Source organism: Hippocampus comes, unplaced genomic scaffold (assembly GCF_001891065.2).
Source record: "Hippocampus comes isolate QL1 unplaced genomic scaffold, H_comes_QL1_v1.1 scaffold317, whole genome shotgun sequence".
Taxonomy (NCBI): Eukaryota; Metazoa; Chordata; class Actinopteri; order Syngnathiformes; family Syngnathidae; genus Hippocampus; species Hippocampus comes.
In genome coordinates, this window is record NW_017805531.1 from 1,529,555 (window position 1) to 1,547,140 (window position 17,586).

Genomic DNA, 17,586 nt, shown 5'->3' on the forward strand with positions numbered 1-17,586 from the left:
TATATATATATTGAAAATCAATCCAGTTTTGCCAGAATCCAATTATTGTATTCAACTAATATGTCAGTGTAAGGCGCTCCCTCGTTATTTGCGGTTCATTTATTGCGGCTTTATTCTATCGCAGGTTTTCATCTATAACATTGCTATTTTGCAGATTTTCTCACTATTTTTCTTTCAGGGGAAAGTAGGGGGGTGCTTTGTTTTCTAGAAACCATTAGACAACACAACATCCCCCAATTCCAAGTCCCCTCACCGTGGGTGTGTTTGGAAATACGTTCCGAGTGTGCTGCTTCACTCAGAGCCGTTTGGAAACTCAAAGCATTGTTCAAATGTGATGTTAAGTTATTCATAAGTGCTTCAAAAAACAGCCCAGTCCAGGGAGTGCAGAGTAAACAGCTACATTCGGAAACTGGAGTGGAGCGCGCTCTGCAGCCGACAGCACACAAGGATGAGGAAGGGCCCACTGAATGAACACATTTTTCTTGTTATCTTAAAAGTCTCACACTCCTGGTAGCGTATGTTGGGTTTGTATGTCCAGCCCAGGCTTGCGAGGGTTTTCCGTGAGTGCTCCAGCTTCCATCACAAAAACATGCATGCTAGGTTCATTGAACACACTAAATTGTCAACACATGTGAATGAATACAGCATGTGCCATTTTGATTGGTTGGTGAGGAGTTCAAGGTGTACCCCGCTTCTTGCTCTAACATTAATAAGGACACGTGCCATACAAAACGGAAAATTGATGGATGTGTACTTGGAGTAAGCGTGTTGAGACCCTCATCAGTATGGCTGGCCTCACACTCAAGAGATCCAGGAAGCATCGAACCTGATTGCCGTCTTCTCAGTGGCGTCCGCCTCGTCCGTCAGGGGGAGCTCATCTGCCAGAATCTCCTCAGGAGTCCGGGGGTCATTCTGGGGGGGCTTTTGCTCTTTGCCTTTGATGCCCATTCCTGCTGTGATGGCGTTCCATAAAGCACTTTGGGACTTGGAGCCTGCAATTCCGATAACAGATGTGTGCTTAATTTGTTTACTGGTGAGTGGCACCCAAACTCAGTCAATTGAGGGGATCGGAGTCTCATTCTAATGCTGCCATCGTGTGGGTGTGTGATGTAACACAGCCAAAAGTGACACCAAAAAAAAACAAAAAAAAAAAAAACCAGTAGATTCCATCATTTTTGTCCCACAATGACATGTATAAAACATAAAACTAATTTGGATGGGAAATCTGTTCATTTTGAATGGTGTGTTGAGAAAGTCTCTTTACACTAACTGCATTTGAAAGCATAAATCTCAAATGGAAAATGCCCGTTTGTAGCATTGTTTCACAATCTTGAATGGGTCGAGGCCACAATTTTATGCAAGACAAATCTCACGGCACACCACGATACAAAAAATACCGACATGATAATGAAAATATATCTCCAACATAACATGTGACAGAGCATCGCAAGAAAAAAAAAAAAGGCGCAGCAAGCCCATATTTCAGAAATAACAATTTGGCATAGTCAAAAAGAGATTGACATATCCACCATTGTGCAACATTACTCTTTACATTTCTAATGCTCGTTACATTATTACCAAAATGTACAAATAGGTAGATACAACACTTTTGTTGTCTATCTTGAAACAATGGCTGCCCATTTCAAAAATCACAATTTGGCAAAGTCAAAAAGATATTGACATATCCACCATTGTGCAACATTACTCTTCACATTTCTAATGCCATTACCAAAATGTACAAATAGATAGATAAAACACTTTTGTTGTCTATCTTGAAACAATGGCTGCCCAAACTCAGTCAATTGAGGGGATCGGAGTCTCATTCTAATGCTGCCATCGTGTGGGTGTGTGATGTAACACAGCCAAAAGTGACACCAAAAAAAAACAAAAAACATTAGATTCCATCATTTTTGTCCCACAATGACATGTATAAAACATAAAACTAATTTGGATGGGAAATCTGTTCATTTTGAATGGTGTGTTGAGAAAGTCTCTTTACACTAACTGCATTTGAAAGCATAAATCTCAAATGGAAAATGCCCGTTTGTAGCATTGTTTCACAATCTTGAATGGGTCGAGGCCACAATTTTATGCAAGACAAATCTCACGGCACACCACGATACAAAAAATACCGACATGATAATGAAAATATATCTCCAACATAACATGTGACAGAGCATCGCAAGAAAAAAAAAAAGGCGCAGCAAGCCCATATTTCAGAAATAACAATTTGGCATAGTCAAAAAGAGATTGACATATCCACCATTGTGCAACATTACTCTTTACATTTCTAATGCTCGTTACATTATTACCAAAATGTACAAATAGGTAGATACAACACTTTTGTTGTCTATCTTGAAACAATGGCTGCCTAATTGATTTCTATTCTGGGCTAGTAATTTCTCCTGAAAAAGTGACCTATTAGGAACACACATACCATATGACGTTTCTTGAATCACAATTTGCACGATGGCTTGCCTAATCTGCTCCACTCTTGGTAGCTCAAGTATATCGATTGCACATGATTGAGCGTATTGATGTTTTCACCTCCCCTGTAGTGGACAGCTATGCGCTTATGAATGAGCGTTCAGTTCATACACTTACGTGCAAAACTGGCCTGTGGTCGACTCGAGCTTTCTCCATCTTCGTTTGCCACTGGAAAGAAGAAAAACAAAAATGATGAAGCCAATTGCGAGAACTCATTTGGGAGCACGAAAAAAAATAATAAAGAAAGAAAGAAAATAATGAAAGGTGTCAGAAAACTGACAAAGTTGTGCAATATTGCTGAGACCATGTCATTTTCTTTGGTTTAAATGATCGTATCGTGAAAGGTTATTGAGGAAAACTAATTAGCTACCCGACAATGTTCTGTCTTTTTTTTCTTCCACATTTTAACCCATTGCGGAACATCTTAAGCCAGAAGCTTAAGTTTCCATGGTGATGTGGCTCGCTGGAAAGTGAGCCAGCTTTGTACAAAGACAACACGCACCTGAAGTGGCAGGTTCATCACAACATATCTCCAGGCGATTTCAGTGTGTTTTGGAACAGGAGTATAACATTTTGGGGGCAAGGGGGGCAGTGCGATGTGGTTGTTTTTTTTTTTTGGGGTGTGTTCATGATCCTCAGAGAAATGAGAGAGAGGTTTAAAAAAATGGTGAAATCCAACAGGTTGTGTATTGAGAGCCAATGAAGGTAAATAGTTTAAATTAGTTTTTAAAGACATTCATGTATGTGTGGATGTGTGGAATCAGCCATAATATTCTACACAGTCGAGAGGTTCTGGGTTCGAATAAGAATTTTCATGTTCTCTGGGTACTGCTGGTTCCTTCCCACGTGCTAAAAACATACAGTAGATGCTAGGTCAGTTCAAGACTCAATACCCACTCTCGAGGACACCGCAAGAACCAAGACAAGGGCACGAAACATCCTACTGGACCCCCCAACATCCTGCCCGCCACCTCTTCCAGCTTCTCGCTTCGGGTAAGCGCTATCGAACCATGCGCACCAAAACCAGCAGACATTCCAGCAGCTTCTTCCCTCTCGCCATTAACTCCCTAAACAGTGACTCAAATCTCGAGTGGCTCTGCATTTCTGCACACTGCTGTGGGACAATATTAATTGTTGCATGCCGATTTTAATTTTTTTTTTCAACCAAATGACAAGAAACCTAACCATGGAACAAACACGCCATCTTCATAAACCCATTAACTAATGTGACGTGAAGCAAATACAGGGTTGAAAGCTCCCCAAATGTATACAATGCGATTGTCAGGTTGTTCGCTGCTTTCAACAACTAACACTGGGTTGAAACCAGAAGTCCTGGACTCGAGTCCTACCATTAAATTGCATCCGAATGATGACAGATGCTCCCCCTTGCTTCCTCCGTTGGTGAACTCTGGCTCTTAGCTTGGCCGACTGCAGGATGTAAATCCTGGGTGGATGTGACCATCTGCAGTTGAAAAGCAGATGAAAGAGGGGGCAGTATCCCCTCCTTGGGGAGGGGGTCAACAACCAGGAGGTGGTAGATTATACTTACACATGACGACTGACACCAAGTTGAAATGACCCACCAAAGTCACTTGATGTTTCTGACAAAACTATCATAAAAAGCAGGATTAAATTGTCCGATTTGAGAGTCGGCGTGTAGACAGGGGCTCCATGCTGTACAGCATTTGTTGTTGTGGCACGGAGAAGTCACGAAACGACTCGGTGAAACGACCGGAGGATTTAATCTGATCAATTTTCATAGCTGGAGGTGCAATAAAGATGCGAGACAAAGTAGCATTTGTTTTTCAGGTCATTGCAGAGCTATTTGATTGACGGCGGACAGTTGAGTGGATATGATTTGGAAAACTCATTTTGTATCCTTGGCAATTTGTATTTTCGTTCAAATTCAGCAGGGAAGTTAACACAACTCTTCTCTAGGACTTGAACACGTTACAAATGGGTACGTGCGTACCCAGCGCTACTTGTTATATTCAGACGTGAAAAAGAAAAGTGACATGGTCTTAACCCCTTGCCCCCTCCCATAAAAGGGAAAGATTAAAAATGATTCTCAGAAACACACTAAACAAAAAAAAAAAAAACTTGTTTTTCTTTACTGTGATGTGCCAGCGGTGACGGTCAAATGTGTTTACATGGCAGTGTATCATCAACAGAGGCACTGTGACGCTAACAAGCTCGGCTCGCGACAAAGCGCCACAGTTGGGAGTCCAAACATCAGTGGCGAGACTCCACATTTAACATCGCGCTGGACGTGAGGGGCAACGAGGAAGCGGTGCTTCGCCGTCACGCTTCAGAGGATGTGATTGGCGAACCGCGTGCACCGAGAACCCTGACCCGGCGAAGCCATTGATTGTGATTCTCCTGGGTTTCCATGGCAACTGTCCATGCTTGCCGAGAGCGCAGAATTGAAATATAGGCCACATGTGACAAGAGCGGATTTTGAGATCTACTCCCATGTCAACAGAAAGTCCATTTTCACAAGACCATAAACACTCGAGGGTGCGTTTATGGCTTCTTGAGCGGGATACCTGGAGATGAGAGCATGTTACATCATCACCGTGAGTTATCTTTGACCAAATCTCCAAAAGACGAGGTCCTTTCTGATTTGAGCAAATATACAGAATGTAGACTAAGGTAGTACAGGGGGCTAATGGCTGACAAACATGCCTCACATTTCTGGTGTTCTCAGTCTGAGAACGGGCCGCCGACTTGTTTTCCCTATCCCTTTCATGAGTTTTATCCAGGCACCCCAGGCAGACTCACAAAATACCAAAACAGACTTGCATACCCATGACTGTGAGTCCGAGTGTGAATGCTTGTTTGCCTGTGTGCCCTGCGACTGGTTGGTACAGTGTGCCTCTTAACAATTTTATATATATATGCATATAAACATGAGTGCTGTGCACAAATACATGGTCATTTGGACATTCATACGAGTGGGTGTGGCAAATGAAAAAAATGTAATCATAATTTGCGGACTCTGATCAGATGGTGTGACGTCACTGCAACCATAACTGTGAGCGCGATGTCCACTTTCTTTGGACTTAAACCATGTGGGAACGCCAGTTGACACATCTTAAGGGAATGTGTACAGAGTCCATACACACTAAATCATACCCGATGTTCTTTTGACGATGCTCTGAATCTTTTTTGCTATTTTCTCCCCCGAGCACATAAGTTCATCCACACTCGGGTTGTCAGGACAATAGCATGAATCCCAGGTGACGTCAGCGGCAGTTTGAAAGCTCGCTTGTTTCCATGGAGGGCTCGCAGCGCAGCGTCAAGCATCAACTTAAGCCGACTGGAGTAATGCGCCGAGTTGAGCGGCCGGTCTCGGATGTGACATGCACACAAAGTCTTACCGATGGTGATGTTGAAGCCGTCGATGCTGAAAGTGGCACTGCGACCCTTTCGGAAGCGATGCTTCTTGGAGTTTGCCTCCATCGCTCAGGCAGCTCTCAGTATGCTCTCTCAGTTGGTGAGTATTTTTCCCGTCAGTTCATGAAGTATAAAAAAAGAAAAAACTAAAACAAAACAACAAAAAAAAAACAGTCGGTGGACTGCACTTGGTGCTCAGTGCTGGCGGAGAACTCTGACAGTGGCCACCTTTTCAGGCATAGACCTTCCTCTCCATTGCCACCACCCCACCCTGACTTTATTTTCCTCCCTCTCGCTCGACGTTTCCTCACACCTCAACAAGCTCATTTCAACTTATGGCTCTTGACTCTCTCTCTCGCTCTCTCTCTCTCTCTCTCTCTCGCTCTCTCTCTCGCTCGCGCTCTCTCTCTCTCTCTCTCTTCCCCCTAAGAGGTGCAGTAGGTGTATAGTGGGCGGTCGAGGGGGTAGGACATCTCTAGAGATATTTTAAAGCACATGACTCCTCCTACTAGGGAGAATTTTCAGTGTCGTAGGCTCAGAGTTGGCTTGACAAACTTCTGTCAAAATCTATTCTTGTTTTGCTGGCTAAAAATGTCCAAAAAAAAAAAAGATGACATCAAGTGATGTCTAACATAAGATGTCATGGCAAACAGAACAGGACTGATTATGTGCATGGAGTCCCGACGAGTCACTGAATCAATGCCCCTGCCTTTTCATTTTGTAGACGCTTTATTTATCCAGGCACAGAAAGGCGAAGCCCATTATGAGCAGACGTGCACGTGCGCGCACGCACACACAAACCCACAAAAGCTCTGTTTTGTGGAATACACAGTGTTCCCGCTTCAATGGTTATACAGTATTTGTAAGAGTACACAAAAGGCCACCCCAATGAATTCTCATCGGAGCAAGGACAGGGCTTTCTTTATTACTTTTCGACTACTATCTGGAAGATATCATCCTTTTGTGTTTGTTTAAACTAGCTTTGCTTTAAATAAAGTGCGCACACACACACACACACACACACACACACACACACACACACACACACACACACACACACACTGAATCACCAAAGAATATAATGCTCTCCTTATTAACACCGTCTGACATTTAGCTCCAGAATTTTTTTTTCCCTCTTTCGTTTCCCAGCCCAATCCGTGTCATCTTTGCACTTTTCCTTTCAGCCGAGATGATAATAGCAGAAGGTATAAGTCATGCGATATCGCTTTAATGTCACTTCATATTAAGGAATTCACGTTTCAAGGTTCCAAATGTAAGTAGTCATTTAGTATGGGCCTAAACCAAATGATTCGCTTCAAGTGAGAACTTGTATGACATTGCGTTCTCTCAAATAGACGTCGGGGGTCATCCGGTGCATCATCCACTTGAGATAAACACCTCCCTAAATAGAGACGATTATCAAGAAACGTAATGAAAATAATGACCTCCGTTCATAGAAGCTTTCGTTGATGAGACTGAGCCACCGAGTCCATTTGTTGCTAACCAAAACAGCACTCGTCTCCCACACAAACAGAAAAAATATTATTCTGTTATGCGGAAAAGGCGCCTTTAAGAATCCTCCAGTAGAATACTGATTCTCCAAAGTCCTTTTTATTTTATTTTAAGAATCTACTTTCACTTGCAAAGTGTGATCCACGCAATATAGGATTGAAAATTTGTTTGCGCAAGACTTCCACCCCACCTCGTCCTCTTTTTCATTTGGTTGTTTTTCAGTTTCTGCAGTTCCGAATTGACTACTGTGTTAGCATAGGTTAATGATCCTGAGCATTCTGCAAGAACGGAACCTCGTTGAAAACCGAGGACGATGGGTGTTCTTTTAGGGCAATTTGGTGGGCTCTCAGTGAGAAAGGAGCGTCCGCGCAGGAGCTGTGCCTGGTGTCGTGTGAGTGATAAGCAACTATTAAACAACATTAACACATGTCATAGGGGAACTATAAAGTCATAATCATAACATTAAACAAGACCACAGACACCAGATGATGCCTACGCTCTAGTGTAGCGGAGGGGTCTCCGGAAATGGGAGATCTGTTACAATCAAACCAACTATCCAATTACAACGGCGAGCCATAGTCAGCAACCACAATTCGAGAGACGCATTATGGCCGCGCCACTTGTTAGATAATTACCCTCTGGCTCATTTTGGCTGCTGGTCCCGCTGAGGGTTCTGAAAGCCTCTGGCCACCAACGCAGAACCGACTTGGTCATTTGTGAACATCCCCCTTTTGTCACAATCCCACTGTGCAACATTACCAGGCTATTATTACACCTTCAGGAAAATTCATTTTGAAAAACGAAATAGATCCCAGTTTGGTAGCAATAACAAGAACTTCCACTCATGTCCACTGAAACACAGATCGCAAGATGAGATGCCAAGTAATTAACAATTCCTCGACTTTAAGCTTTAAATCTCGAGGTGGGGTAGTTAGATGACTCATCGAGAAGTCGGTTTAACCTCAAGTCCTGGGCTGCACACTTCACTAAATCTAAAACCCCAAATTTTCTGATCACATTCAGCACTTTTGCTCTGGTAAATTTCCAGGACAGTATATTGACCTGTGCATATTCCCATTTCCATGCATTTGGCATTATGCAATGCATTTTAGAAGTTACAGAGGGCATTGCATAATGCACTCAACTTAGAGACTGTGTGTCTCTCTCTCCTTTTTGTTTTTTTTTTTCTTTTTCCATCATGCTTTAGTCAACTGCAAGATGTGTAGTAAATCTGAACCATGACTATGCAAGCATGTATCATACAAAATACAGCAGCGAAGATTCACTTTCCTCGATAAGGAACAATAAGCTACCTTGTTGTTTCCCTTGATAATTGGCTGTAATTGTGAAATGTGAAAATCCGCAAGTCATTGACGCTCACCCAGAAAAAGCTTGGACGCCCCAGTCTGTGGCAAAGCGATTTTTTTTTATATTAGACGAGGACATGTCCTGACGAAATAAAGCTCCTCACCTCACTTTAACATAGTTCCTTAGCACCAGGTTCTGACAAAATATTCCAGGGTTCACCGAATGTGAAGCTCACCTACATTTACACGATGGCGAAACCCATCCGGGCGGTATTGGGCTGACAACGACACTGGCATTGAAACAAAACTTTAGAACTTCTACAGTACATTAATCAGAAAAAAATGCTCTATCGATGTAGGGACACCCAAATAATAGCTAATCTACGACCATGCAGTTCGACCCATGAATTGTTTTTAATTCCTAGGTCCAAGTTTTGAAAAGCATGCTGTGCGCAAGTTGCTCAGAGAGGGGTCGCCTGCTGCTGTACATCTGCCAAATGCTTGTTAAGATTCTTTTTTTTTTTTTTTTGCAAGGGTCATTACGGAGAGGGCAACGTTGCTGTTTCTAGGCAACGGCGGGACCTTCCAGCCACAGCTCATGCATTACACCAGGACAGTGACAAGGGGTTAGTGTGGCACACGGCACTTATTAGACTGTGTGTTTGTACAGAAGAGACAGTGTTGATACTTCCCCTCCGTGACATCAGCGGCAATGAGCAGAACGACAGTGACGAAACACATTCAGCCCAGATCGAAATTATTGGCGCAAACACACACACACCTGCTTGTTTTAGCTTTGGATTTATTTTTTTTTCTTCTTGCCTGCTGGTCTTTTTTTTTGTTGGCATAGATGAAACAAGTTATGTAATTTCTAAACCCTTCAGTTTTTGTGAAATACCATTTACCAAAATAACTGAATTTAAAAAAATAAAATCTTGAGAGATGAGGACAAACACCAAATGTAATTTCAGGGAAAAAAAAATCCTAAAAACAAAATTTCTGTCAGCAAAACTGATCTATTAAAACATTTACATTTATAAACATCATTTAAGAATTGATTTTTTTTGGGGGGGGGGTGGCTCTGTTACCATATCTACAGTCCCATGAAAAAGAATTTGCCCTCTTCTAAAATTATTATTTTTTACATACATTTCCCCAGTTTAATGTTTAAGCTCAACCAAGTGTAAATATCAGACAAAGCTATAACTCCCAAGCTATTATACATGTGCTGTTCTCTCATATGCCATATCTTGTTTATTAAAGCTGTGAACTGTCGTTTTTCTTTATTATGACGTATATCCCCTGGCTGGTAGTTTTTGTGTATTTTCCTTGCACTTGACAGTACATAGTGAGCAGTTCGGGTAGGTTATTTCATTGATTTATTTATTTTCTTATTACATTCGGAAAACACAAGCGAATGTAATTAATTTGTCTCTTTTAAAATGTATTAACTCACGTCTAAGGCTGGTCTATTCTTGTTGTTACTTGAAAAACATTATTGGAATCCCAAGTACAAACATGTGAGTTCATCCAGAAATTGACTGGCAGTTTTTTTTTAAGAGATCGTGTTTACAAAAGGACAATAACACAATCAAACAGCAAAAACAAGCTCATTAGACATTTCTGCAAAACTGTGGACTGATACGGGCCTTTTCAGTCCCCGCGCCGCTGTCACCACAGTGACAGAGTCTTGTAATTAAGACACAGAGAGAGCAGGCACCTTTCTTTTCCCATGCTAAATGCTCATTAGATGAGGTACTTTAAAGAAAAAAAAAGGTAATGTTGGGAACCTGAGGGAACTGGCTGACAAGCAGCAATTGTCAAGGATGGCTAGCGATTTATTTATTTTAAAGAGGGTGTGTGGGGGCGAGGGTGTTGACCAGACACATTGTAGACACAGTCGGTCAGTAGCGTTGGGCCAACACACACACACACACACACACACACACACACACACACACACACACACACACACACACACACACACACACACACACAAAAACACTTTGATTGGAAACGGGAGTCTGCCACAGCATGGCACATTTCCTTCCCAGCGGACTTAATCCGTCACGTTTGGAAGACGCTAAAACCGTCTGGCTAATGAGCAGAAGCCTTTCCCCAGAAAGGCTTCCACCACAAACTGCACATTTAGATATTTTTAACCAACAACAGCAACAGTTCCACAGAAGATGTTACATGTTAAGAACACACAGGAATGCTACGTCCAAAAAACGGCGTTCAAAAAAAAAAAAAAAAAAAAAAAAACGGAATCAGAAGAGCTCCAATCATTTAATTTGAGGTGATTGCCACTTCTTAATCATTCACGTATGGACACACAGTTGCTTTTGGTCTCGATCAACCCGTGAAGGAACAATCTGGCCACTAGAGGGTGGGCTGCTCCATGGGTTTCTTCCATCTCCTGCACTGCTTTTTAGCTCTCTGAGGGCATTTTGGGAGCAGGGTGTCCACTTATTGGACAGTATTTAAATCCAGTCAGAAAACCAAAAGGCTTTTTTCCAGATTTCTGGGGGATGAGTGGAGGGGGGGGGGGTCAGCTGGACAGGTGCCAATGTCGTGGTGCATTGACAATTTTGTTTATTACCACGCCCGACTTGCTCAGTGATGTTGTTCGATTTTCCGTCAAACCATTCAAGTGCGTTTTATTTTTTTCATTTTCAACACAACACCCCTGGGACTCTCCTTAAGGAGACTGCAGTATATCTGTTGAAATCATTTGTTTTGGGCTCACACGGAGGCAATTAAGTCCCGCACCACAATTTCGGCACAGTGTCAACTTGACTTTGACCATATCAATCTTTGAAGTCCTTGCAGACTAAATACAATATGTCATCATCAATCTCATTTCCCTGCTATAGGCTGAGATATAATTTATTCAGGAAGCAAAACAAATGTATGAGGCTGCGACATGATTTACCATACAGTGGTACCTCTACTTAGGAACGCCTCTTCATATGAAATTTTCAAGTCACGAAACCCCTCAACGGGAAAATATTGCCTCTAGTTACGAAAGAAATTTCAAATCATCTTTCCCCATTAAGATTAAAAGACTACAGGGACTGTCTGACACAGAGTCAGGAAGAAGACACCTCAGCACGCAAGCCTCACCGGTCTGAGGGGAGGGCAAAGTCAGGAGGGTAAACTACGCTCTGACACAGTCATGGAAACGTCGCTGCAGAGACTATATTTTAGGAATCATACGGGGGACAGGTCTTCCCTTTGAGGCCTTAAGTGCATTTGAGGCAGCAGCAATCGAGCAAGTGGGTTGTAAACAAGGAGCGGTGGTCCTAAGAGTGTGGAGGAGAAGTTGAAAGGATCAATAAGACAAGATCATTTTCAATTGAAAGGACACATGTTGTCATACAGCGGTGCTTTGAAATACGAGTGTGTTCGGTAATGACGCTTGTAACTGAAAACACTCGTGTCTCAATTAATTTTTTCCAACTGAAATGAATAGAAATGTATTATCTCACCACCCATGTATTATCTCACTTTAATCCACGGTTTAAAGGGTTAAAAGAACCGCAAGCTTGATGCTAATTAGTATTAGCATTAAGATGGAAGTCTGAAAGGCTCGGCTTTGGTTGTTTTCCATCCAAAAAGGGTAACTGGCTTTGTTTTGTGTCATTTGCCAGTAAACTTCAGCTTCAAGCCTATTTGTAGATTTGTTCACTATTTAGTGCTGGTATTACAAGTTTGAGCTTGCACGACCAGGCAAATAAATGAAAGTACATACAAATGTTTTAAAGAATTTTTTAATAATTGATTGCTGTCTCGTATCTAATGAAACCTCCTACATTGGGTCACTCTTATCTCAAGGCACAACTCTCTTCAGTTATTTTATTTTTACGATTACTCATGTACCAAAATATTCTATATAGTGTTCACTGGCAAAAAGACAATCACCCAAACATGTCAAACTACCGGTAATACATTTTAGAGCTCTAATTGCAGTACCGTGAAACTGCAATATTTTGGCTCAAGTTGATTATACACGTCAAAATCTGACATACCTAGCATCCACAAAATCCTATACAATGCAACAATTCCTGCAAACAGTGGTTCAGAGGATTCACAGAGAGATTACCGCCGCCTTTCAAGTTAGCAGTAGCACACCAGCTCAACTTCCCTTCTCTAACTTTACAAGCATACAAGAGTGCGCGCTGAGTGGCGGTTGTGCTTATTCAAGTCTCAGGGACACGGCTGCGGCGGGCGCTAGTGGAGATATGTTCAACGTATTGAGGTTGGCCTTCAAAGGAGCGTGATATTCATCCAGTGAACCGCTACTTTCAAGGAGAATATGCAAAATAATACCTCTGATGTTTCCACTCGCTCTCATCCCCAGATGCAAGCACGCAACCAGACATCCACAGGAAATAACACAACAGCTGTGTGCAGGAGGAACAGAATGCCCCTGCAAAATGTGTCATGTCTTGAAAGAATATGTCGGGTTTTTTTTTTCTTTTTTACTAAGTGACAATTGGAGTGCAAAGGAGCCTTTGGCCTTGTCCCCCCCTGAGGCTCCTTTTCCTGTTTCCATGATAACAGTTTTGGCATTCAGTAATTGTGATGCTTTCGCTTGAAGACAAACCTCCGCGTGACCTTCAACTGATGACTATCCAACAAAACCATGGAAGTGCTGCGTACTCGAGCATCATTTCCTCCTTGAGAGAGAGAGAGAGGATGCTGGCCCTTTTTAAAATCATCTCAGCGGTCTTTGCAAATGAAAAGATGATGCCATTGTGCAATTCAGCTCAGTCCAAAACACATAACGTGGGCTACATACCGACCTTTGAGGTGAACAGCACAAGGGATAATCATCAGGTTTCCACAAAATTAGCAAATATGGGTCAAGTCAATTTTATTTACATAATGGCAATCCACAACAGATGTTATATCAAGGTAATTTACACAACAAGCAGGTCAAGGACCAGTCTGATTACATGATACACTGTCCAGTAAATACACAAGGAAAAACAACTGAATCCTGCAGGAGCAAGCACTCGCTGACAGAGCTAAGGACAAAACCTTGAACGGTATCCAAACTCTGTAAGGCGACCGGGACTCCACTGTGATCTCTTCCATTTACTTTTTTAAAAAGACATCAGAATAAAAACAATGAACTTGACCTTTTATAAATACGATTGTTTTTCCTATCCATCACATCGTTGAACGGTGTGGAATTGATTGAAGCATTATTAGAAGCTTTGGAAACAAATGTTTCAATTAAATTCAAAATTGAAATATACCAGACGGCTCATCTTCTAATTTGGGTTCATATACTATCCGATTAGAAAGGAGTCAGTCAAACACTTGCGTAACATTTACTGGCGCCCATTCGATTCCGCTTTTCTTTATTTTGAAGAGACCACGTGATGACAGGAGATTTCGTTGTCAAAATCAACAAAATATGGCACAGATTCTTTGTGTGTGAGATTATCCGACTGCACCACACAAATTAGGACAAAATAACCACCTGATTGTCAGCGTGATATAAAGAAAGAAGAAGAGAAAAGAAAATAATTTTAAAGACTAATAAGATCAGTGTGTGTGTGTGTGTGTGTGTGTGTGCGCGTGCGTGCGTGTGCTCACGTAACAAATTAAACTCGTATCTCAAGGCACCACTGTACATCGAACATTATTTAGCAAATAAAACATGAATAAAGTAATTTGGCATCTAAATGTTTAATTAAATGACGTAATTGATGAATTGTGAATAAATTAAGCCTAACATATAAAAATATTATGATGAGTATGAAGACTTTGCCTTCCCCCGCTCGAGAGCGATGGATCATGAGTCGAGCTTTCGAGGGCAACAGGTGGACGTCGTTCCAAGTACTCACCGCTCGGTTTGTTCGGGTGGACCTCGGCTGACTTCTTGGCTCCGTCCGAGTCCTGTCGGCTCAGCACCTCCGCGAGCAACTGCCGGGAAGTGTGCCGAGCGACTTGGCTGTGCGACTTGTGACTCCTTTTCCTGGCAGACTCAGGCGCCGAGTGGCTCCTCTCCGGGTCGTGACTCTCCGGCTCCGAGCCCACTTTGACCAGCGCGTGGCGTGTCCTCGTCAGGGCGGAAGTCACGGAGCCCATCGCCGGGGAGGGAGGTGGTGGGGAGGGGGATGCCCGCTTTTAGCTAAAACACTTGGGGTTCAAGTCTTCACCTGAGATGTTATTTCAACCCCCCGACGTGTGATATTTTTCCTTCAATGGCGGCGAAGCGTTATTTCAACCAAGGCACAACAGAGTTCATTCGGGTCATGACGGCGTCTCCCTCGGTGTGCTTTTCCACCGCATACGCGTCACTCGCGGAGAAAGTTGCCCCGTCAACGAACCCCGCTCTCAAGGGGGCACCCCGCTCCGGAAGCGAGCCATTTTAATCCGGCGATGGTCACTGTTATTGTTTACATGAACGCGACAATTATTAAACACGACTTTATTTGACCACAGGTGGGGTTGTAGGAAACTGGCGTTTATTGATTAGCCCAAGTCTCGTTTTCGGAAGACATCGCGAGACTTGGCTCGCCTTCAATTGAGATTTGTTTTCACGCAGATATAAAGCCAGTCTCAAAAATACATATTATAAATGGACAGAAACATTGGAAAAGTACAAAAAGCGCTATACAAATAAAGATGTATGAATAAAATATAGGTAGCTAGATAATTTGATTTTTAAGACATTTGTGATTTTTTTAAAAAGCATAATGTATCAAATGCATCAAAGAAATGCTGACTGATTATAAACTCAGTCGGGCCCTGAGTTCTGCAGATTTGGATGAATTAGTAGAGCTCAGCGTTTAAAGTAAACACGGTGAAGCAGAATAGTTGTTATGCTGCACGCGACCAATGTAAATTTCTTATTTTCATCCAAAGAAGTAATATTGGATAATTTCCGCAACACACCTAATGATCTCTCACGACACACTGGTTGGGGATCACTACTGTAAGACCAACCCCAATCAGGCAATAATTATAATGCTCGTTTAGCTTTTCAGCAGGCTTTCACACCTTTCGTGCAGTCTTCATCACTTAGTGGTTTAACACATTTTGACATGACACTGTGGGGACAATACAGGTGTTAATGAGGAAGGAAACCATTAGGAACAGTTGCTTCGGAAAACCGTGAGCGTGTTCGATGACGAGTTCATTCATTATTAGTATATGACAATGAAAGTGCACCCCCGAAGCATCACACCTCGCTCACAGTCTTATTAGTTTATTGCTGAATATAAGGCAACGGTGACGCATTTAGCATTTGGTTGTGTACAAACTGAATCTAGCAAAAGGTTGACTACAAGTGAGATGCTTTGTCTGACTATGTGTGTCCAGGAATGCTATTTTTATTGTTAATTATTGTGTCTGAGACAAAAAAAAAAAAGAGAAGAGAAATGGAAGCTCAACACATTGTTTCAAACTAACTCGCTCACCAAATCATGACATATAAAAGGCACTTTTCAAAGCTAAGAGTGTCATTGAGTGCAGAGCCAGTGAACATCGTATCGTTTGTGTGTGGCCTTATTACTCCATGTCATCGTGGTTTTGGGTCGACTCGTTGATCACCTTAACGGAGACACATTAGAGTACATGTAAATCGTCATTCCAACGTCATTACGAAGAACGTGCGTTTTGTACCTGACCGTCTCTGGTCTCGATGGTCTTGATGAGAACCTTCTTGGTGGTTGTGGTTTCCACTTGAGGTTTGTAATCGATCATGGTTTCTGTAAAGAATGCAATGTTAATCATCAGAAGCGATGTGAATGGTGTGAAAAATGTGTCAGGGTAAACTGACCTCTCAGGTTGAGGGAGGACAAGTTCGGCATTGGGGTGGAGATTCTGTAAATGAGGTAAACGCCGGTAAGAATACACAAGCGATTGCTTCGATGCCATGCTATGTCGACGTGGTTGGCTAAAAGCGTATTTAGCTTTGGCAAAATGTCGAAGTAAGCTTCCAATTAGAAAAATACATCATGCAATTGTGCCGTGAGATACGAGTGGCTCCACTGACTTTTTCAATGGAAGATCGGAACTGATTCATGACATTTCCATTCATTTCAACAAATTAAACTCATATCTCAGGGCACCACTGTATTAAACCTAAAATATAAAAATCTTTGAAAAAAAAAATACCGGATGGAAAATAATATGAACGTATTTGACCAAACACCAAAACAAATGCTAGAAACATTTTTAAAATATTGCCAAGATTCAAAATACAAAAATCTTTGAAAAAAAATACCGTATGGAAAATAATATGAAAGTATTTGACCAAACACCAATAAATGCTAGAAACATTTTTAAAATATTGCCAAGATTTTAGGGGAAAGTTAGAAAAGATTTAACAAGAAATCCAACAACATTTTTAAAAATGTGATAAACTAATACAACTTTACTCGCAAAATACCAGCATACTTGCTGAAATGTATTCAGATATTGGAAGACCAGAACATTATTTGAAATAAATACACAAATATTTAAAAAAGGGACAATGATATACTGTTTTACAGAAACATGCACAAACCAAAAAAAAAAAATTATTAAAAATGTGATAAACTTTACTCGCAAAATACCAGCATACTAGCTGAAATGTATTCAGATATTGGAAGACCAGAACATTAGTTGAAATAAATACACAAATATTTGAAAAAGGGACAATGATAGACTGTTTTACAGAAACATGCACAACCCCCCCCTCAAAAAAAGAAAATTATTCAAATGCTTTGAAAATAATATTTATAGACAAAGACAAAAAAAATGACACCTACACCATATGACCTTCGTTACTTAATCCAAGGGTGGAAAATTGCCACTTCAAATATTACAAAATATACAAAAACTATGAGGAAAAAAATAGCAAACCATTTGAAAAAAAAAA

General features: G+C 41.6%; 2 protein-coding genes across 2 annotated transcripts in view; both read right to left on the reverse strand.

Moving 5' to 3' along the window:
• The window catches only part of pde1cb (phosphodiesterase 1C, calmodulin-dependent b), a 60,349-nt gene extending 45,072 nt beyond the window's left edge, over positions 1-15,277 (reverse strand). The window contains exons 1-3 of the mRNA XM_019877707.1: positions 14,564-15,277; positions 2,605-2,655; positions 827-992 (exon numbers count right to left, since the gene is read on the reverse strand). Of these exons, the coding sequence (XP_019733266.1) occupies positions 827-992; positions 2,605-2,655; positions 14,564-14,807 (461 nt within the window). The 5' untranslated portion in view covers positions 14,808-15,277. The remainder of the gene's footprint in view (positions 1-826; positions 993-2,604; positions 2,656-14,563) is intronic.
• Positions 15,278-15,914: 637 nt separating this feature from the next.
• The window catches only part of LOC109520556 (vimentin A2-like), a 7,634-nt gene continuing 5,962 nt past the window's right edge, over positions 15,915-17,586 (reverse strand). The window contains exons 7-9 of the mRNA XM_019877864.1: positions 16,504-16,547; positions 16,347-16,432; positions 15,915-16,274 (exon numbers count right to left, since the gene is read on the reverse strand). Of these exons, the coding sequence (XP_019733423.1) occupies positions 16,233-16,274; positions 16,347-16,432; positions 16,504-16,547 (172 nt within the window). The 3' untranslated portion in view covers positions 15,915-16,232. The remainder of the gene's footprint in view (positions 16,275-16,346; positions 16,433-16,503; positions 16,548-17,586) is intronic.